At 35.9% G+C, this 22,826-nt stretch overlaps 1 protein-coding gene across 2 annotated transcripts; it reads right to left on the bottom strand.

Annotated features, from left to right (window-relative positions):
* Positions 1 to 877: 877 nt before the first annotated feature.
* On the bottom strand, positions 878 to 18,374 carry LOC142636969 (uncharacterized). 2 transcript variants are annotated; one of them, XM_075811258.1, is made up of 11 exons: positions 18,213 to 18,374; positions 17,480 to 17,617; positions 17,330 to 17,385; positions 15,971 to 16,036; positions 15,722 to 15,829; positions 15,562 to 15,628; positions 14,924 to 15,008; positions 13,092 to 13,255; positions 12,438 to 12,539; positions 11,508 to 11,730; positions 878 to 1,264 (listed from the first exon to the last, which is right to left on the bottom strand). In XM_075811258.1, the coding sequence occupies exons 1-11, from the start codon at positions 18,249 to 18,251 to the stop codon at positions 1,131 to 1,133; spliced, it is 1,182 nt and encodes a 393-aa protein (XP_075667373.1). In that variant the 5' UTR covers positions 18,252 to 18,374; the 3' UTR covers positions 878 to 1,130. The 2 variants fall into 2 exon arrangements, with proteins under 2 accessions (XP_075667373.1, XP_075667372.1); XM_075811257.1 differs by having other exon boundaries at positions 17,480 to 17,644; positions 18,213 to 18,370.
* Positions 18,375 to 22,826: the final 4,452 nt, after the last annotated feature.

Below are 22,826 nucleotides of genomic sequence, written 5' to 3'. Positions count from 1 at the left end.
ATCAATTTACAAGTAAAAAACCTAGATTTTTAGTCTATAAATTTTCTTAGATGTAGTTGATATAAATTTTCTTTTATTAGTTGTTGAATTTTTAGTGTTTATATGATATTGAATAACTGTATTAGGTTGTAGTCTTGTATATGAGTATGAGTTTTGAATGGGTTTGTTACATTTTCTAGAAACAAATGAAAAGCACAAACAATTATAAGCAGTTTTATGCCGCATTATATCCCTATCAAAACTCCAACCTTTTACACCTAAGAAGGTTAATCCATCCATTAATTTATAAACTAATTTGTATGATATGACGACATTACGATTTAAACTATGATAAATCTTGTATTATAAATTATAAAATGTGCAAGATGCTCATTGTATTACTCGATAATTAGGAATGGAGGCTTTTAACCTCTGAATGTATCAATTGAAGAAGCCATGAGGTGTTAGTCAAGTTATAAGGCTCTCAAGTCTCGACACCCTGGATTTGAACCTTGGATGCTCAATATATTACTCTAGATGTTTGAAGTGGGTAGTTAAAATTTAGTCTATTTGTTCACTTCAAAAAAATTAAATATATAATGCAGCATTAGCAAGTGGCATCAACAATGTCTCAGCAAAATTTTAGTGGATTTACTTGAAAATATTAAATTGAAACAATGTAAAAATTAGAAGACAAAATTCTAACAATTAAAAATATAGGGACCAGATATACATAATCAACTACTTTGATATAGAACATGAGATATTAGAAAGGTATTCTTTAACGTACTATCAAATAACTTGATTTCATAGACCTGCTTACTGACACTGCTGCTAGAAAGGGTATTGAAATGAGAGTATGAGGAAACAAGCTTAGTTGAAACAAAACAAGCCAACGGGTGCGAACAGAAAATTATTCTTTATTCTTTCAGATCCAGTCAAACCTGCTTACTGACATATAAATACTGCTTAAAAGATGACAAATAATTGAGCTATTTGCAAAGTCGAAGCGCTTGAAACAGCTGATAAATAGGCATTCTACTTTGTTCTCTATAAATACCCTGCTTGAAAATCATGATAGTTAAAAATAATGATAACAACCTGATAAACCAATTAAACTTGGACAGGTACATTTCACAATTTGTGTGCCTTCATTGGAGAATTTGACTACCATAATCGGTATTGAACTTTTCGTAACGGTGAGCTTGCAAATGAGCAGATGGTCGAGTGTTCCTTATAGCTATCTCTATATCTTCATGTCTGATTGGCCCGACCTTTGGTAAATCTGCAAGTCAAAAATTGATCATTCAGCTCAAGATTATGTTCGAAAAAAATTTGTAAGACACCAAAGTTGCAGGAAGAACAAAACCAATGATAAAAATGTTCCATCTTTTTAAAAGGCAAACTACATGTTAAATCTTATAGTTTTAAGGGTGGTTTTAAATTGAATCTCACAGCGTAAAATGTTCCATTTACAATTTTAGAGTTTATCAACCGTTTCAAAAACCCATTTCCATCTATTTTTAACTTAATGTCATGTGCATAAAGTGACCATGTTTTACAAAGCCTCATAACACAATAAAATATGACCCTCATAACTTGAAACAACATAGTTGTGATGCCTAATAAAATTAAATAAATAAATAAATAAATTGCCAAACTACCCAACTCAACTCCCAAACTGTCACCATCTGCCACCCAAAATCCCAAAATAGCCAGAAGACCTTCAACCCACCACAACTGGCCAGTCCATATCTAAAAGACTAAAACTCAATTTGCCTCCATCCAAAAGCCATGACCATCGTCAAAAATCGTCCAAACCGGCCACACGCCATCATGAACTCCAGCAAGAAGACACCAACCTAGGCCCAATCATGACCTAAGGCCTTCAACCACACAACCTCACAACCATAAACGCCACCACCTCTAGAAGCAACACAAACTCAAGATGGTCATAGCCACACACATGATTGCCAATTCTTCAAATCATTATTATCTTTGTTAACAACTAAATCAACCTGTTCATATCTGATATCTACATGAAACAGGAGTGCCTGCTGACGAAGATGGCCCACAAAACTCAATGTGTCAATCAGTAGAGAAAGCATCCAATTCAGACCCGTTCTCGACCAAAATCTCCATTAATACACACTACAGTTCAGCAACTAAGTTCCATTCCACAAGATCATACTCACACCCCCATCAACTTTGCTATAGATCTCTGCCATATCAATCACACCTACAATACTCAGATATATGGCATTTCATGTCCCTGTCTATTCAATCTAACTTCTAATTTCTTCAAACTCATGTCAATAATGCTCCAGATTTCAATTTCTCTCCACTCTTTAGCAACAAATAAATGGACTAAACATGAGTAACAGCCTAACACTAAATGATGCAAAAATACACACCACCCAACTGCTCCAGCGACCAGAACTTAGCAGGCCTTGGGTGCCTGTGGAAAATTCCAACAGAAGGCCAAGTGACTGCCCCACCATGCCCCATGTTATGACTAACCACCACCTGCAGCCGCCACAGCCCACTCTACAACCACAGAAACTCCTCACTTTGACCCAGCTTTTACCTCACCCACCTTAATGGAAACCTTTCCCAAATCCCAACCCACCCTTTTTGTTACACCCTTGATCTTCGGAATAGTTGGCTGCTTGCACTAGCACCTTGCATCCATGCCAGCCACAAACCATGGGCATGAGGGAGGCATGCCATGGGTTGCAGGGGTGGAGCTAGGAATCTTTATTTGAGGAGGGCTGACTTATGATATTGTTACAACAATCAAGAGATTCAAAACAAACACGCACACACACGCACACAATTGATGCATGTATATAAATAATATAAATTATAATTTTCAAATATTATAGCAAATCATAACTTACTCTTATAATTTTATCATCTTCATAAACCTTAATGAGTATACACAAGTTTTCTCATTCGCTATAGATATGTGCCAAAAAATCACACTAAATATATTATAACATTAAATCTCCCATGTTTTTTTTTTTTGATAAGTAAGGATGTTATATGTACGAAAGGCTTCTCTATGCATGAAAAACATAGAGCAAACCCAGAAAATACAAGAAGAAGAAAACAGAGAATAAACATAAAAGAAAACCAATCAACAGAATAATTACAAAAGAGAAAGTGAGCTAAGAAAAGAAGGGAGAGAATCACTAGTCGTGAGTCCCCAAGCCTGAGACCCATCAAAAAGAGTCCCACTAAAAGAAGCAAGCATCTGATCACCAGAGCTATCCAAGTCCTCAAAAGTTCGCCGATTCCATTCCTTCCAAATACATCATAGGATGCACAATGAAATTAAGTTCCAAATCTGAGACGAATGCTTTCCCAACCAATTCCACCAGCTAAAAAGCAAATCCAGTATCGATCTAGGTAGAACTCAAGACAAGCCAAAAGTTATAAAGACAAAGCTCCATAACCGATAAGCTATCTCACAATGAAGAAGTAAGTGGTCTACCGTCTCTCCACAATGACAGCACATAATACACCAATCCATAAAATCCAATCTCCACAATCTCAAGTTATACCCCATTAGGATCTTATCCCAAGCTACACACTAAACAAAAAAAGAAACTCACCTCGAGGCCTTTGCTCTCCATATAGCTTTCCAAGGAAAGACAGTTGAGGGAGAATCCCTTAATTTGTTATAATACAACTGGATGTCAAATTCCCCATTAGACTTCAATTTCCATCTCATCCGATCTCCACCATCCATTGGAGGAGTATTAGCTCCCAATATATGAAGAAAATGCCCTTCATCCATCCCCCAATCATTAAATTCTCTAATAAAACAAACATCCCAAATTCTTCTCTCCTCCGCCCCCAGCCTTGGCAAAGAAGCTTCTATAGATACCTCCTTATCAATGGCAATACCATACAACCTTGGGAAAGCCAATTGAAAAGGTTGATCCACATACCACCCATCCTGCCAAAACCTCACTCTATTCCCCAACCCAACAACAAACTGTCAATTTTTGCTGAAATCCTCCCATCCCATGCAAATACCTCTCCACAAACCACACCCATGAACTCCCCTACCCAGCTTTGAGTCCATCCCCCCCCCCCCCCCCATTCTTCCCCATATTTTGAAGCTACCACCCTCCTCCAAAACCGATTCTCTTCCTTCCCAAACCGCCACAACCATTTCCCCCAATAAGGCCTTATTGAAAGTAGTAAGTTTCTTTATCCCCAAGCCACCATTGGCTATAGTTGCACAAACTTTATCCCATCCTACCAAATGAATCTTGTTATCACCCCATAGAAAGTCCCTTTGCAACTTTTCAATTTTATTAGCCACGTGAGTAGGAATGGTGAATAACGATAGAAAATAAGTAGGAAGACTAAATAGCGTACTCTTGAGTAACATCAATCAACCCTCCTTAGACAAATACAACTTCTTCCACCCGGCTAATTTCCACTCAATTTTTTCCAAAATTGGATTCCAAATTGAAGGGGAATTATGTGACACCCCCAACGGCATGCCAAGATACGACATAGGCAAAATTCCAACTCCGCAATCCAAAATTTCAGCCAGAGCATGCACATCAACAACCTCTCTTATTGGAACCATTTCACTCTTGTGCACATTGACCATCAAACCTGTTATTGCCTGAAAACTAAGTAACAACAACCAAATACAAAGAATTTGCTCCATATCTGCATCACAAAATAGGATAGTATCGTCTACAAACCATAGATGTGAAACACATTCCCCACCAGCCCTCTTACCCTCAAGTTTAAAACCATGGATCAAAGCAGCTCCTTCCACTTTTCTCAACATCCTACTAAACACCTCCATCATGATCAAAAACAGCATAAGAGATAGCGGATCCCCTCGTCTCAAACCCCTTGAACTACCAAAGAAATCAGGCCGAAGACCCATTAATCAAAACAGAGTACTAAATAGTGGATATACAAGTACAGATCCACTTACACCACTTCACTCCAAAGCCCATTCTATTCAACAAATACAGCGAAACCTCCCAATTCACATGATCATAGGCTTTCTCAGTATCAAGTTTACAAATGACTCCAGGAACCCTACTCTTCCCTCGGCTATCCACACACTCATTCGCAATAAAAACCGAGTCAAGGATTTGTCTCCCACCCACAAAGCTATTTTGAGTCTTAGAGATCAACTGACCTAAAACCACTCTCAAACGATTTGCCAAGATTTTATACACACTCCCCACCAAGCTAATAGGTCGGAAATCTCTAATATTAGAGGCATCATTCTTTTTAGTAATTAATGCAATGAAGGTAGCATTAAGGGATTTTTCAAACTTACAATGTTTAAAAAACTCTTCAAAGACCGCTTAGACGTCTTTCTCCACTACTCTCCAACAATGATCATAAAATGCCATAGTAAACCCATCCGAACCTGGAGCTTTGTCCCCTTCCAAGTCACTTACAACTTGAAGAATCTCCTCTCTCTCAAACTTCCTTTCAAGCCAAACCTTCTTCATATCCCCAATACGATCAAATTCCAAACCCTCCACAAAAGGCCTCCACCCCTTAGTCTCCTTCTACAAATTTTTATAAAATTGTACTACTTGATTAGTTACCTCAGATTCCTCCTCAAAAACCACCCCATCCACCTCCAAGGTCCTCAGATGATTAAACCTTCTATGGGAGTTAACCATTTTGTGGAAAAACTTGGTGTTATTATCCCCTTCCTTGATACATAACATCCTAGATTTTTGTCTCCAGGAAATTTCTTCCAAGGAAAGAAGATGCTCCACCAGGGACCTCAAATCTGCCCTATGACATTTCTCCCCATCAGTGAGACCAAAATCCCCTTCCTTAGTGTCTAATGTTTTCAACTCGTCCAGTAATTGCTTCTTTGAACGCTCTACATTACCAAACTCTCAACGATTCCATTGCACAATGTCTTTTTTCAGAGCCTTTAATTTTTTCGCAAGCACGAAACTAGGTGTACATACAAAGGAATGCCGATTCCACTAGGATTGCACTCTATCCACAAATCCATCCGTCTTCAACCACATATTTTCAAATCTGAACAGACTTTTCCCCCTTGCCATTCCCCCTGCGTCCAAGAGAATTGGATTGTGATCTGAGATAGGACAGGGTAAAATCCTTTGAATAACATCTGGAAAATGGTCCTCCCAATCTGGAGTGACCAAAGCTCTATCAATCCTAGACATCGCTGGTTGATCAGTACCACTTGACCATGTAGAGCTACCTCCTTCCAAAGGCAAATCAACCAAGTTAAGATCCTCAACAAATTCAGAGAATTTTTCCAAATCCAGGGTCAAACGTGTCTCACCCCTATGCTCGCTAGGAAAGCAAACAATATTAAAGTCCCCAAAGTAGCACCATGGTATCCTCCAATACTGCTAAATACCCACCAACTCATCCCACATGACCCCTCTCGTTATTCTCATTTGGGCCATAAACGCCTGAGCATGCCCATATAAACCCATCCCCCACCCCTTGCCACTTTACCAAAATTGAGAAAGTACCAACCATAACCTCCACCTTAACCAAAACCATTTTATCCCACATAAGCAAAATACCACTAATAGTCCGATCAGCCTCCAAAACAGCCCAATCCACATATGGACAATTCCACAAACTACAAACCAGATGTCTATTCGTGCTAGCAATTTTCGTCTCTTGTAAACAAACAACATCACACTTCCACTCTCGCAACAAATTCTTCACCACAAATCGTTTCCGAGGATCATTTAAACCTCTAACATTCCACGAAATCATTTTTATCTTCATAAACACTAAAATATCCCCAACTACTGACACCAGCACAATACCACCCTCTATCTCCTGTCATAATTCACCGAAGAGATCAAGTTTTGCAGCTCTCTACGCCCCTTGTTTTTGGACTTAGCCACTTTTTTGCTACCCGTTGCTTTCCTGTGTAACACATTGGCTGCCTCCATCACTATTTCTAGCCTCTGTAAGAAAGCAATGCACAACTTCTCATTTCGAGTCATTGACAACTCAACCAATTTTCTGAAACTAGGAATTCTATGTTTCACCCACCCAGAAATATCTAACTTAGTCTCAATACTCAATACCTCAGTGACCTCCAATTCTACTGAATTTGTCGACGCACTTGGAGCAATGATTTGCAGAGGTAAACAATTTGACAATTCTATTCCACCAAAACCCACAGAAAAATCAGTTGCATCCTCCACAAGAATGACCTCCTTAGGAAGGCTTACGAGTTCCTTACTATAAGAGGAATTAACATCCTGACCCAATACTCCAAAACCCAGTGACCTAGCTCGCAAAAACTCCAGAATTCGAGAGTCACCGTCCTCTTACCTTCAAAAATCAACCCACTTGACAACATTTTGGAGCCCAAAATACCGTTCCGGTCAGAGCTAAACCTGAAAACCATCGTCGAAGGAGACTCAGTGCACCCCGACACTCCTACTGGCGAAGCACAACACTGATGAGTAGACAAAACTCCATCTGCATCAGCCTGCATCACCCCTACCGGTGAAACCACATGCAACTGATAAACCAAAGTGCACTCTCCCTCATTCGTGGCCTTATCACAGTCCTTCTGAGGAATCTAGGTACGTCGCTCCCTCTGTATCGGCAAAATAGGATTCATCGGAGGCACTGAGACACTCTTTCCACCATTCTCGGCCTGAACCCATTCCTTCTGTGTCCTCACAGGACCTCCAGCCACCTGTGTCGGCATCTCAGAACTCGTCGGAATCACCCATGGGCTCTCCCCAACCTTCTCGTGAATATTGGCTGAGAAGATAGGCCATACACAATTAACGGAACATTCCCCAGGCTCAAAAGTTATTGGGCTTATGGTATTTGGGCCTAAACTAGACTTATTAATTGGCTGTTGGGCTGCCAACTTGTTACGGCCCAAACCCAGCTTACCCTTGCCAAATTCCTTACAAGCCCGTGTTACCCATTTAAACTTCTTTACTCCCCCTTTATTTCTATCCCAGGAAACCTATCTCCTTCCTTTCACATCAATCTCCACGATTAGACCACTCCATGTCCAGCATGATCTCCTTAAATCACTCCTCTTCCCATTTTCATTTGCTTTTGAATTCAAACTGAAACTTGATGGGATACATTTCCTATTTTCTGCCGGATTTTGCTCACCTAAATCTATCTACACATTAATGCACTGCTCCCTCCTATCCCCTCCTCCCACCACCATCATATCAGGCTTGCCCACTGGAAAATCCCCCACCTTAGCACCTGTAAATCTCGGATTCATTGCCAACAACCCCCTTGACTGATTCTGCCTCTCCATAGACTCCCCCTGAATCATATTTTTAACCTTCTCCTTGGTTGTAATATGTTGTGACTGAGCCACATCCCTTGGCTGCACTGGACCCTTCAAGATCTCAACAAAAGACCAAGAGGTAGGGATGGCAATTTAGATCCGGCCCGCGGATACCCGGCCCGGTCCGACCCTAATGGGCCGGATTTTACCCGGCCCGATAAAGAATAGGGTCGGGTATGGGTTTAAAAAAAAAAACCCCCGAAGCGGGTTCAGGTCGGGTCCGGGTTTTATAAAAAAATCCGAAACCCGACTCGAAACCCGCCCCGGATAAAAACCCGGTTATGGAGGATAAGACATTTTGTAAGAATTTCTTAGTCTTTTTCATTTGTTGGTTGGAGGATAAGACATTTTGTAATTTCTTAGACTTGTGGGATTTATTTTGTAGCTTTTTAAGTGATTTGTTGATTTAAAATCTTAGTTGTGATTTATTAATGTATAATTAATAGGTGATTTATCGATTTATGATTAACTTATAATTTGGTTTGATTTGGTTGCCCTATAATGTGGCCTAAATGCCAAATTTTGGCATTTGGGCCATGTTAAATGGCTCGAATTTAGGAAAAAAAATTTAATGGGCTTCAAATTTTTTTTTTTTTTTTTGTTGTTGTTGGGATGGATTTGGGCTCAAGAAGATAAACGGGGCCCGCGGGGCGAGTATGGGCTCCGAGAAAAAAACCCGATTAATAATCGGGCCGGGTCCGGGTTTCGGGTCTTGGCTCGCGGGTCGGGTCCGGGTATACAAAAACCCGGCCCGAACCCGACCCGTTGCCATTCCTACCAAGAGGGATGAGGCCTCAACATTCTCCTCTGTGGTATGGACACAAATTTGGCCTGGCCTGAACCACCTAAAGCATATTGGTCAGGTTCCAACATCTTCCTCAGTTCAAGCCCAAAGACCTTCCAACCATTTTGTGCTTTGCCACCAGGAATTATGACAGATCTTCTATGCCCGCCAACTTTGAGTTCAGACACTAAAAGGAATTGACCAAAGGAATTTGATCATCGCCATAAAGTGTACGCAATGTCTCCTTCCCTAAGCGTAAAAAACTGTTTGGGATTGATTCCGACCACCGTGTGTTCTATATTCTTCATCAACCATAATGCTGCATTCTTGCCCATGAATACTGACTTCATGAAGTGTTTGCCCCATTCAAAAATACATAAGGAGAAAAAATTTCCTCCTTCCTCAACCACCAATTGAAAAAGCTTAAATTCAATGAAAAAACTATGAATACCACCCATACTTAATCCTCAGCTTAGAGGGAATAGTTATCTCCTTTGCTACTCCATTCTTTCCAATACAGTTTTTCTTTGCTTCACATTATGTCTTTCCAACCAATGATGTACAGACCAGAAATCATAGCTATTTCTTTAAGAAATCTTCATGAATTTAACATTTTGAACCCCAATCAAGTATTTAAAAATATCTGGAAACTTAAAACAAAAGTCTTAGCTCCAAAATAAAATAAAAAATATATTTATACTATTCCATATATTATAAACCTATATGTCCAACTTATATTCATAAGTCAAAGCAAATAATAGAAAATTCTAATGGCCCCAGTCAAGTCCTCAAGCCACGAATGATTTAAAGTTAAAATGAGCAAAGAGGAAATTGTTTATGTGGGGGGGCGAGGATCCAAAGTAGTTAAACAAGCAGCCAAGGTTATCTCCGAGGATTTAAAATCCATAAAATGATCTAGGGCAGAGATCCCACGACTTGAAGAGAGGTTGGGGTAACTCATTTGGTGAGGATTCTAAGGACATACTCCAGACCTCAAAGGGACGAGCACCAGTGGTATAAAGGGCATGGAGCTAAACCACCCAGTAGGGAAAATTGACTTGGCACAGAACGCGAGAAGGATGAAGAAGGGAGGGAATAGAAGCCATTCCCTCTGCATTGCATTAAATACAATACAACCATTTCTCTGGCCGCATTGATGAGAAAGTGACCATGAACAGTGGTGGCACAACTAAGATTTTAGTGTAAAGCTTACTGGTATGTTCCTAATGGGACAAGAATCCAAGAAATGTGATCCCAACCCTCCAAGTGTAAAATCCAAATGCATTCAAGCTGATTATACAAGGCAAAATAGAACATCTAGAAATGGAGAGGAATAAAAAAGAGAGAAAATAAAAAGAAAAGGGAGAGATATAGTTCATCTGGTCTGTAGCACCTTCCTTGGACCAAACCCGAGGGCAAGCACTTAACTTGTTTTTAATCTAATTTCCAAGTTGAATATTAATGAGACTGATAGCATCTCTTTCTAGTGTTTTGACAATGTCCTTCATGATCTTGTTGTGTGTATTTAAAGGTAGACTTGACATTCCATCTGTAAAGAAATTAATTGTGGTAGTAAACAGCAAACATATTAATAGATGCCAAGTCGTTGTTTTGCTTTTTGCCCGCCACAGTTTATATTAACAACTCTTTTTTTAAGCAAAACTCACCAAGTCACCAAACAAGATAAGAAAAGATAAAAAGGAAGAACACTATTATAGCATTACTTTTTTTTTCTCCTTGTTAGAAACAAGGAAAGTTTTTTTTGTTTGTTAAAAAACTGTTTTTAGAACCACTGGCTAGCCCTCCCAGGGCCAAATGTGGCTCTGCTAATAGGCTGAGCAACAAGTTTTGGGCAACAGAAGGCTGTGATGCCCCCTTGTGTATGCTTGGAATTAGCGTTCTTTCTAGTGAATCTCGATGTTTGTAGTTTCCTAAGTACACTTTGTGTGTACATGGGGAGGATTTCCCTTTTTTTTTTTCTTTTTAGAACATGGATGGAAGGGGATTTTTGTAACAGTCCAGGTTCAATTGAAACCACTCCTAAACTATAGGGTTTAAAAGGAATGACAATTACTAGCAAATTTGAGTTTTAAAATCACAGAAGTAATGGTTTGAAACTTCTACACGTTTGGAATTGATAACTTAAAGAATAATATATTTAATCAATTATAAGACAATGGACAAGAAAGCATTGAACAACTTTTGGTGTTGAATTAACAATTATCATACACAAATAGGAGGGATAGTAAAATACTACTCCACAAATAGGAGGGAATAAAAGGAAATATATAAAAGAAAGTTTAACAAAACAATATCATAAGAAATTTATGTAACTCATCCTCAACTCCTTATATCAGGCATTTTTGTAATTTATAAACTGCATAAAGTATTGGAGGCACATACCATCCTCAGGCACCACTTCCTTTCTCTCTTCAAGGAGCGCCATTACACGTCTAAGAGGTTGCATGGCAGCCTCTTTGCACAGTAACCGAATATCTGAACCTGAAAAACCTTCTGTCCTTTCAACCAAGAGATCATAAGGAAGCTTCTCCTCATCAGGCTGTGATGGCAGGAGCTCCTCAAGCATGGATCTTCTTGCTTCTGGCTCTGGAAGAGGCACTAGTATCTTATTTATCATGGTCAAAGGAGACTCATTTGATTAGTAAAAGATATCCTGGACTTTAGTTGCTAGCTCTGTTCATTTATCACCTATAATATAACCATTAGACTGAAAATATTAAATATATAGTTTGTTCTCATAGGAAACTACAACGATGATCTCCATCTCCACTCCATATTTGGTTGGAGATGCCATTTGGTCCAAGCACCATTGCCTAAACAACAATTAGAATAAGAGTCAAGAAGAAATGGGTTCTGTAGACCAAGTCCAGCACACTTTATACCATAATTGAGTTAAGCATAATTATAATCAACGCTGGAAGCAGGAGCCAATGATTAAAATAACTTGGTGTGGCAATGTAAAACCATATAGATATTCTTTTTCTTTTTTTTTAACTTGATTGCAACACTAAATCTCAAACTATATTAATCAGCAGTCAATTAATTCCCAATTCATCTTAGATCCAGAATCCCATGTTTTTAAGTTGGAAAACAGCTTAAGTATTTTGTAATGCAACTCTCTGCTAATAGTTGCCACATATATTTAGAGTGACCACCAATACTAGGATTATATGCACCAATCAAGGCTCTTCTATAATAAAATTAGCTCACTGCAATAACCAAAATTACCTAGATAGCCACTAGTAAACCATAACCTTTTAGCTAATCCTTTTTATCATTGCCTAAAACTGGACAGACTTATCAAAAGGATACTCGCTTCTCAAGACGCCGGAGCATGGCTGCATCAAGTTCCCAGGGGAGATTTGTTGCCGCCAAAACAAAAACCAGTTCATCTGACCGTGTTAAACCATCCATCTGAAATCTAATCAAAATGATCAATTTTGAGAAAGCTAAAATCATTTAAGATTGCATCTCCATACTCTAGTGTACTACTGTAGATTATAACTGAGTCAACAATATGATTTATTTGATGCATGGAATTTCATAATGGCAGCTGACAATGCCAATCATGAAGAAAGATGAACACAGTGACATGGGTGTTGATACAAGACAGAACTACCTCCAAACAAATAAGACCAAAGTGGGGCTGCTGCTGCTTGTATCAGACATGCATGCTAGTACTTTCACACTACAATAATGCTAGTATTCAATAGTAATAATTGAGTTACTTGGATAACGTTGGCTAAAAAAAATCGTTTTTTTGATAAAATAATGCTCTTTAACAGAAATGCAATGAACAAATGAAGAGGGTGCTGTTGGCCACAAGAAGATAAATCATCCAACATCCTTCTGAAATAAACTGTTTTACTCTTTAATGTTTAATAGTCAAAAATATATGTACGAATGCACTTGTCCACACTCCACAGTTACACATAAGGCAGTGCACCTCTAAGAAACAAACATCACCTGTATGAGTAGCTCAGTTTTCAAACGCCTACTTGCTTCATGCTCGCTACGTCCTTCGCCACCACGTTGACTAATGATAGCATCAATCTCATCAAGAAATATAGTTGATGGTGCATGGTGCCTAGCAAGCTCAAATAACACCTTAACTAGCTTCTCTGAGTCACCTGTAATGTCATATAAGCAAATCTCCATTCAACCACTACAAGAATTAAGTTTTTATAAAGAAAAATGCACATCAAATAGTATAAGTTTGTCCTTTTTTCCCCTTTTTTTTTTGAAAGCCCTGTTTTCCCCTTCTCCTAAAATCAGTAGACTAAGAAAAAAAAATTAAGAATGGGAGAAATCAACAATGAAGGGCACCACATCTTTATTATGAGGTTGCACCACTTTAATACACAATAAGTGGGGCAATTTTAGACTACAACCATTTTTTAATTGAGGACACCTTACTTGAAAGTTGATATAAAGCAAGAAAAAGGAGAGAATTTTTGCAACATAAGATAATTAGCATGAATTAATAAGCTTAATAATATGCCATCACACAAAGAAAAGGACTGTATATTTTATTTGGATTTTACCAGCGCAAATAAAATATACAATTATAAACAATATTTTACCAGTGCAAATGCACCATAGTAGCAGGTCTCCAGCCCTCTAGAGAAGTATATTTTTAATTCTCAGTTGGATTAGGACCCAATTCAGTTCATGTATGACCATGCACTGCCCCCCACTCCACCTTGACAACTGATCCTGCCTTAATATGCCAGCTTCCCTACCCTACATCAGTATCCATCAACTATACATGCCACCATGACAATTGATCAGGATCCTATTCAGTGCATGTGTGACATTGCTACCTTCTCCAAGAAACAACAACAAAGCCATACTCCCAAAACTTTGGAATATGCTATAAATCATCAGGAGAATAATCAGAATCTGCCACATGTATTCTTTTCTGCTAATTTATCCTAACCCTCTCAAATAGCTTCCTCTATAGCATTCTGACTTTTGAACAAAATGCTATATTTGAAAACCATATAAAATGCTATATTTGAACATTGTACCATTCATTGATCACTTGATTGCCATATTGTCAATTAATAATTGTTTTCAGATTTACTACATTAAAATTGTGCTTTACTTCAATTAGGAGTGCACTTGCACCTTACGTTTAGAATCCAAAAGGCCTCTGTGTTGACTCATGCTTTCAACATCAGTACTTCATTCAGTTTGAGAGTAGCATAACTAAACAAAATTGATGCAGAAGCAGCAAAATTAATAGCAAAAAGTAATTCACAGGGTATTTCTCACAGCACCTACACCAGTACCATTCATGTCACTGTAGCAATATTGCTCATGCTACTGTACTGTGGCAATGTAGAAGAGTTTCATTTAGGGGTTTTCGTGTCTTTTTATGTCCTTTTATTTGGGTTATTTTAGATGGCTTAGATTTTATTATATTCTTAAAGGTTAGTATTTAATTTTAATTAGGGCTTATATGATATAAAAGAGAGGTTAAGGGTGTAATCAGATTATTATTCAGAATTAATAAATGTTTTTGATTGGCCAGGTTTAAAAAAAAAATTGGCAAAGAATTGCTTTGATCTAGTAGCCTGGAAGACCAGCCCATTTGGAAGTGATTTTGATATAATATTGCAATCTCTTTGAACTAGTAGCGTTTTTTTTTCCCCATTTTCACTTCAAAGCGCTATGAGCAGAAAAAGAATCAAACCAAATACCAATGTAAGCCCCCACCAAAAAATATATATATATATATGTGTGTGTGTGTGTGTGTGTGTGTGTGTGTGTGTGTGTGTTTGATACTGACATACCACGCCATTTGCTGACAACAGAAGATGCTGAAATATTGAAAAATGTGGTGTTGCACTCTGTTGCAACAGCCTTCGCAAGCATTGTCTGCAAACAAGATATGAAAATTTATTTAACTTCTAAAATATCAAGCATCAAGATAGCAACATCAAGCAACATCAGAGATTCAAACCATTTCCTCACACATAGATTACTATCTCACAGGACAAGATCACAAGAAGAATATAAAAATATTTGATTCAGCTTTCTGAAAGGGTCTTCTGTTGCATGGAGGACTGCAATGAAAGTCCTGACTGTTTGTCTGAAATATGACCTTTAAAGTTTCCCATATGATGGTCCCTAGGTCCCGAATAGCACTATACCCTCCTATTTCTTTGAAATTGCTAATTATATATATATATATATATATATATATATATAATTATTTTTTATCCCCATCTCCCACATTGCAATGGAAAGTTGGAAAACAATTATTGAAGTACAAAGAAAACTATTAATTCACTGAAACATTATAATGGCAAAGAACTCTGAGTAACAGTGCTTTATGGGGTAGGGGAATTAATAGGAATATCATGAAAGCGCATAAAGTAGAGAAAAACACAAATTAAAATAAAATAAATGGAATACAACATTTACAAACCTTTCCTGTCCCTGGAGGGCCAAAAAGAAGAATGCCTTTCCATGGTGTTAGAAGACCAGTAAAGTATCTAGAAAAATTGGTATAGATCAGCAGAACTTCAGCAATGTAATTAACTTGTTGAGACATTATAGTCCACAATGTGCTCATGAACAAGACCTACTTGGGATATTTTATTGGCATGACAACTGCCTCCTTAAGTAAACGTTTGGCATTCTCTAACCCCTTTATGCTCTCCCACTTAACATCTGGATTCCCACGGATGATATCTCTGCAAAGATGTAAGGCAACAAAACAAGTTGATATAAATAACGTTTCTTAACTTAAACTGCAAAATCCTTGACCACCCAGACGGTACAGATGCAATAATAGTAGCAGTTATCCCCTCAGAAACTTTCACGTTAGCAATTACCTACTTAAACTTTCAGCCAAATTACGCATTTCTGTAGATTCAAAAGCAGGGAGCAGAGACTTCTGGCTGAAAAGGTGAACATAAAAAAGTCAGCAGGTTCTCCAAGAATTCATAATTCCATGTTATTAAATGTTCAGAAACAGAAACTCCAGTTGATGTAACTAAAAATATAAAATGAATTTTGGGTGCATTAATATTTTTTTTTTGGAGTAATGTGACAATCACCCTATGTTGCAGTCTCCTCTTCTTCTTTTTTTTCTTTTTTATTAGTACCCTATGTTGCACTCTTAGTAGACTATTCATATGCTATTTACTGTGTGTTTCTTTCCCTAGGTTAATTTCTTCAAGATAATAAATACCACTAAGGAAAAATAACAATGAAAGGGCACGTTGAATTATTTTAGCACTATCACAGTAAGGAGGGCAGAGCTCTGGCAGTCTGGCACAATGGCACAAGAGTTGGGGGAGGTTGAGATCAAGAAGTAGTTGGTTTGAAGTGCCAAGACTGCTTCCCCTTTTAATAACAAAGAGTACTTATCCATTTCAGACAGACAATTTTAACCAATAAAATTATAACACCCACATATTCATGAAGCTGAACATTGCGAGACAACAGCTATTTTCACAATATAAGTGCCAGCCCTGAGAAAGGAGGAAACATCTGCTAGGTTGATAGGCAACACAAAAAATCTCAGTCAAATTCTTACGAACTGACATCTCGACAATAATCCAAACCCAGACAAAAGAACAAGATAAAATATCCATCGTATGAAAGGAATTGCATAGCCATAGTCAGTTGGGAAGAGGATTTGCACAGCTATAGTCAGTTGGGAGGAGGATTTGCATAGCCATAGTTAGTTGGGAAGAAATCTAATTTAACTCAAACTCCTACTCATGTATGTAGGTTACAAATTCACCTCAGCTAGGTAAGGGTTACTCTACAATGCCTATAAATTTCTCTAGCATAACTCAAAAACACGAGGCACACACTCAAGCACAACATAGTTTCTATTTTCATTCTCAAAAACACACATCAACAATCTTTTTAGGCTAAAATAAATAGATCATCCCACAACATTTATAGCCTTGCGTTAAAGCCAGCTACTTGAGTCCAACTTTTAACAAAACATGATTAGTGTCAAGAATTACGCTGTCAAATGGAATACTTCAGCACCAAGATTCAAACCCAGATAGATGAAACTCTGATTACTAAGTCATTTCAAACTTTTTTAGAGTTTAGCAACTAACGGTGATAAAATTTTCGCTCTTTTCTAACTATACCAATAGCATTATACCCTAGTAGAAACATAAAAAAAACAAAATTCAGCCAACAAAATGTAATTAATCAAGGAATCTTACGGTCTCCACTCAGTTCCATTAGATAAAACTCCATTTGTGTGCACAGAGCTCTGATTCTGAAAACAAACAAAATTAAGCCAATCAAGTTCCCGAATAAACTATGCCATCACAAATTCACAAATGGATAAATAATCAAATGCAAGCGGCTACCTGGTTCTGGAACTGTTCATAGATGGCCAAGTCAGCAGTTTTCTTCACATGTGTGCTCCCATTCAACGTCTCAGCCCCATTACTTGCAGGTTTATCCATTTCGCCATCTTGCGACTCAGGCAGCCTCTTTCTACCAAACTTGGCATCATAAAACATTTTAAAATCCTATAAATACACATAATAATTCTTATAAATGCACATTTCTCAGTAAATTTCTATTCACTAGATTTTTATTATTATTATTATTATTATTATTATTATTATTATTATTATTATTATTATTATTATTATTATTATTATTATTATTATTATTATTTCTGAATCTGCTGGATCAAGATTTGCAATTTTTTATGAGCATGATTGATCAAAATCTACTCAAACATTTGTTAACGAAACAAATATGAAATTTGTTCTAAGACAAAAAAAAGAGATTATTTTTCTGTTTGGATGCTGAGAAATGACAGAAAGAAAATTTAAACAAACTTAAAAACCAGCTCAATTCGATTATTTTAATATCTTCAATAAAAAAAAAAAAATTTTAAAAGTCTTAAGTCGAAATGGCCAATAATTGCAGTAAGCTCAGTTAATTGAAGCTTCTAGTTTCAAAACAATGTCAAATCTAAGATTCAATATATCTCCAAAATTTTCTTTCGTTTTCCTCACAAATTTTCTCAACAAAACAAACACACACAGAGAGAGAGAGAGAGAGAGAGAGAGAGAGAGAAATTGGTACCAGAAAGGACCAGCGAGTCTGTGAAGGATCTTCGGCCATTATGCTTTGCTTGAATCTGCGAGAGGAGAAAGAGAATCTGCGAGAAAAAAAATAAAAAGGAAGCAGAGACAGCTTTGTAAAAAAAAAAAAAATGCACTCTCTTTCTCACTCTCTCAGACTATGTTGGAAATACAGCGCAGCAAATATGTATGGGTAGATTAAGCACATGGCGTAGAAGAAAGCACGTGCCGATCGCGTGACAGCTCGGAAAAGAAAATATTGCCCTGCACGAAGCGAACACTCTAGAGAGCCTAGAAATAAGTCAATTGATCATGAGAAGTGCTATATTTATAACATTTTTTATAGTATTTTTATAATAAATTATAAGTAGTTAGTTATTATTAGTTTAAATTTAAAGCTACCATTGAGATTACTTTTTTATCTCAATAATAATAACTAATAACAACCTACCGATTATTACTTATAATTTGTTGTAAAAATATTGTAGATATAGGATTTTTCAATAACTATTGTTGGATTAAAACCAACACATAAATTATTGCGGCTAATTTAAGTAGAGCACTTCTTTGATTAGAAATGCCATAGCAATAATTCACCCAAAAAATAGAAATGCTATATAGAAGATATTTTTACAACATTTGCACAATAATATTAAAATAGTAGGTTGTTATTGACTAATATTAATAGATAAAAAAGTAATTTTAGTAGTAAAAACTTACAATTTATGATTTTTTATATTAAAAAAATTTGTGTACATATAACTTCTATTTTTTATTAAAAATATTATATTCACAATATTTTCACAATAAATTTTAAGTGGCAGATTCAAATTTGAATTGATAACAATTGATCATTTATACTCATATTAGGTAGCATACTATATAGCCTATAGGGATATAATTAATAAAAATACCCATATTAGGTAGTATACTATATACTAGAGCCGAGCTATGTAATAGAGTGGGGCCTATGGCCCTCAATATTTTAAAAAATTTTAAAATATATATATAATTATTTTAATGTTTTTAAAATTTAGTCTACAAAAATAAAAGTTGGCCCCCTCCCAAATATTTGAATTAGTCCAATGATACTCTTCAAAAAATAGTTGGTCTAATAGTTATAGGGATTTAACTTTATTTTTCGTAATTCTATTTTTTATTATAAAATATGCTTTTATATCTATTAAATACTTGATAAAGTTTGGCACCAAATATGTTTGAATCTATCTTTTTCAACATGTTATGTGGCGATTAACAAGTTATTGATTCATTAAAAAAAATCTTGTCACTAAAACTATACATGAAATGTCTCTTTAGTTGCCGCATAATGGACTAGAGCAAGATAACTTCAAATATGTTCGGAGCTTAATTTATTCCTCTAAGTTTTGATCATTCATATTTTTGAAAATTTTATTAGTTCAATTGAAAGATTTTTTTTTTACTTACTTTAGTATAAATTTTGATAATTTATATTGAAAATGAAATTTTTTTAAGAATTTCACTATGAAAATAGTAAAAATGAATTTTATTTTATAAAAAATCGTCATTAAACATAATTTTGATTAAAAATACTAAGCTTTGTTTTTGGTTAAGTGTGTGTATATGTATAATTTATCAAATAAAAAAATGTGTGTATATATATGTGTATATATAATAAAAAAACATGTGTATATATATGTGTGTGAGGGGTTATCTTGATAAATATATTAGTATCACAACTTGGCCCCGCCAAATAAAAATTCATAGCTCCACCCCTGACTATATACTTATATACTTATGTTTATCATACCTTTCAAAAAAAAATTAAAAAATTAAAAACTCACACCTACCCCCCAAGAAATAAAGAGTTGAATATTTCATTTAACTTATGAGCGGTTTACGTCACTTCTCTTTTATATATATATATATATATATGAATGAATTTTTTTTTACAAATAAGGTTATGCATAGATGTAATTTGAACTAATATAACTTCTACGTGGTAGATGACCATTAAATAATAAATTCGAATATAATCTTATTCTCATATTCTTCATATTTTCTTGTTATTTCTTTCAATTTATAATTAAGAAATGCATTTTAAAAGATAGATTTATAGTGACTCATGATCAAATATAGGATAGAGGTATAATTAATAAAAATACCTGTACTAGGTATGTATATACAATAGATTATATACTCACATTCTCTTTGTATTGTCTTGTTGTCTCTCTCATTTAATAATATAGAAAGGCATTTAACAAATGGATTTTTCGTAACTTCTGATCAAATATTGGATAGAGGTATTTAATAAAAATACTCATAATAGGTATTATATATACAATAGATTATATACACATACGTATAACTTAAGGTTATCATATTACTTAAAAACAAACAAACCTCATGCTTATCATAGGAAATGAAGTGTTGGATGTATCATTTAACTCATGGGCGGTTGACATGCCACCCAACCTAAATATATAGGGGGATGGCAAGGAGTAGCCCAAGTGCCCAACATAAGGGATTTTGCCTCTCGCCGCTCTCGGACTTTAAGTCGCTCCTCGCTCTCTATGTGTGTAAAGTGTAAACATTTAAAGTAATAGACTAACTCACGGTTCTTTTTTGTTTCAAGTGTCAAAGTTGATATCTAACACCTAGGGAGTGCTTGAGAACCCAACAGGGATAACCAAAGATTGCCTTTTCCCTCTCTTTCTTTCCATTTTCCATTTTCTTTTTGGATAACTCCCTCTCAATCTTCTTAGGGATTTTTATTTTTATATAGAGAGCCTTTGGGTCTAAGTTCCAAGTGCAACATGGTGATAATGTAACACCCCAAGTCAAAAAAAAAAAAAATTACAAAGTCAGATTTTTTTTTAGGTCCACACGTGCCTCACCTACCTTCATCATTCCCCACCACATATTCTCACTATCTCTTTTCTCTCTTGGCCGGCTCATTCATTTGCTCTCTTTTCTTTTCTTTTTTCTTTTTTCATTTTCTCTCACACACTCCTCTCACTCCCTCACACTCTCTCACTGGTACCACTCCACACCACCATCTACACCATCATTGTTCAAGCTAGATCACTAGAAAAACTTCTTAGAAACCTTAGCATCGTCATCCCTTTTATTTGAGATAAAGATTTCTAATTTTTTAATGGGCCTTATACTTTTACTTGAGGTTCTTCTATCTAAGGTTTGATAATAATATTCATATGATTTATAAGTTTTGGAAGTGATATTTATGTGTTTATACATGTATGAGCTTTGTATTGGTGGAATTATTTGATGAGTGGGTTTATGGTTTATACTAATGGTGGCTATTTAAGATTTATTTATGGTGGAAATATAGGGGTTTTGAGTTATAATATGTGATACTTGGTAAATCTAATTTTTCTTTTTGCTACTTATTTTTGGAGGATATTGCGATTTTGGTGTTATGGGTCTTTTAATGATATTATATAAATATTGTGGGAAGTATTTATAAGGTGTTGAGGTTTTGATGTTAGAGATAATGACTTGAATGATTTGTGCGGTTAAATACTAAGCTTGCCTAATTAATTGCTTATTCGGCAATTTCTAATAATATATTTCACTTCCAAAATTTCTCAACAATTGAATTACAAGGCATAGACTTCCATTTATACTCATAAATCATTTAAATAGTTATCTCTAACATCAAAACTTCAATACCTTATAAGTACTTCTCACAATATTTATATAATATCATCAAGAGACCCGTGACACCAAAATCGCAATATCCTCCAAGATAAGCAATTTTAGAACTTCAACTAACTCCAAGTAAATCTAATAGCAAAAGGAAAAATTAGATTTACCAAGTATCACATATTATATCTCAAGACCCCTAAATTTCCACCATAAATAAACCTTATATAGCCACCATTAGTACAAACCATAAACTCACTCATCAAATAATTTCACCAATACAAAACCCATACATATAAACACATGGATATCACTTCCAAAACTCATAAATCACATAAATATTATTATCAAAGCTTAGATAAAAGAACTTCAAGTAAAAGTATAAAACCCATCAAAAGATTAGAAATCGTTACCTCAAATAAAAAGGATGAAGATGCTAAGGTTCCTAAGAAGTTATTCTGATGATCTAGCCGGAAAAATGATGGTGGAGATGGTGGTGTAGAGTGGTACCAGTGGGAGAGTGCGATGGACTGAGAGGAGTGTTTGAAAAAAAAAAAAAAAAAAAAAAGAGAGCAAATGAGTTATCTGGCCAAGAGAGAGTGAGAATGTGTGGTGGGGAATGATGGATGTATGTGGGGCATGTGCGGGCCTAAAAAAAATCTTACTTTGAATTTTTTTTTTTTTGCTTGGGGCATTACAGATAAAATGAGAGCTCAGTCAGATCCCTCTCTTATATATAAAATTTTTTTGCTTGGATTTACACATCTTGTATATAAAATGATAGTGCTAACCCTATCATTCCTATTGTTCAAGGCTAGTCACCTCTATATTAAAAGCAAGGTAGATGCTAATAAGTGAGAGCATTTAATTCAAAGATAGTACATTACTTCTAAATATATGTAATAATAGCAATTTAGAGTTTACTCTTAAAATCTACATCACAAACACCTTAAATTAGAGTTCAAATCTT

This window comes from Castanea sativa, chromosome 5 (genome assembly GCF_040712315.1).
Source record: "Castanea sativa cultivar Marrone di Chiusa Pesio chromosome 5, ASM4071231v1".
In the NCBI taxonomy this organism is placed as follows: domain Eukaryota; kingdom Viridiplantae; phylum Streptophyta; class Magnoliopsida; order Fagales; family Fagaceae; genus Castanea; species Castanea sativa.
Note: the sequence above shows the minus strand (reverse complement) of the source record. Positions and strands in the feature narration are given on the sequence as shown.

Bases quoted from the DNA above. Each gene is read 5' to 3' on its own strand.
- LOC142636969 (XM_075811257.1), bottom strand. From the start codon at position 18,251: ATGGCCGAAGATCCTTCACAGACTCGCTGGTCCTTTCTG. The intron at 17,645-18,212 runs GTACCAATTTCT...GTGTATTTATAG, and splicing joins AGACTCGCTGGTCCTTTCTG to GATTTTAAAATGTTTTATGA. The intron at 11,731-12,437 runs GTATCCTTTTGA...ATGATAAATAAG, and splicing joins TCCGGCGTCTTGAGAAGCGA to ATACTAGTGCCTCTTCCAGA.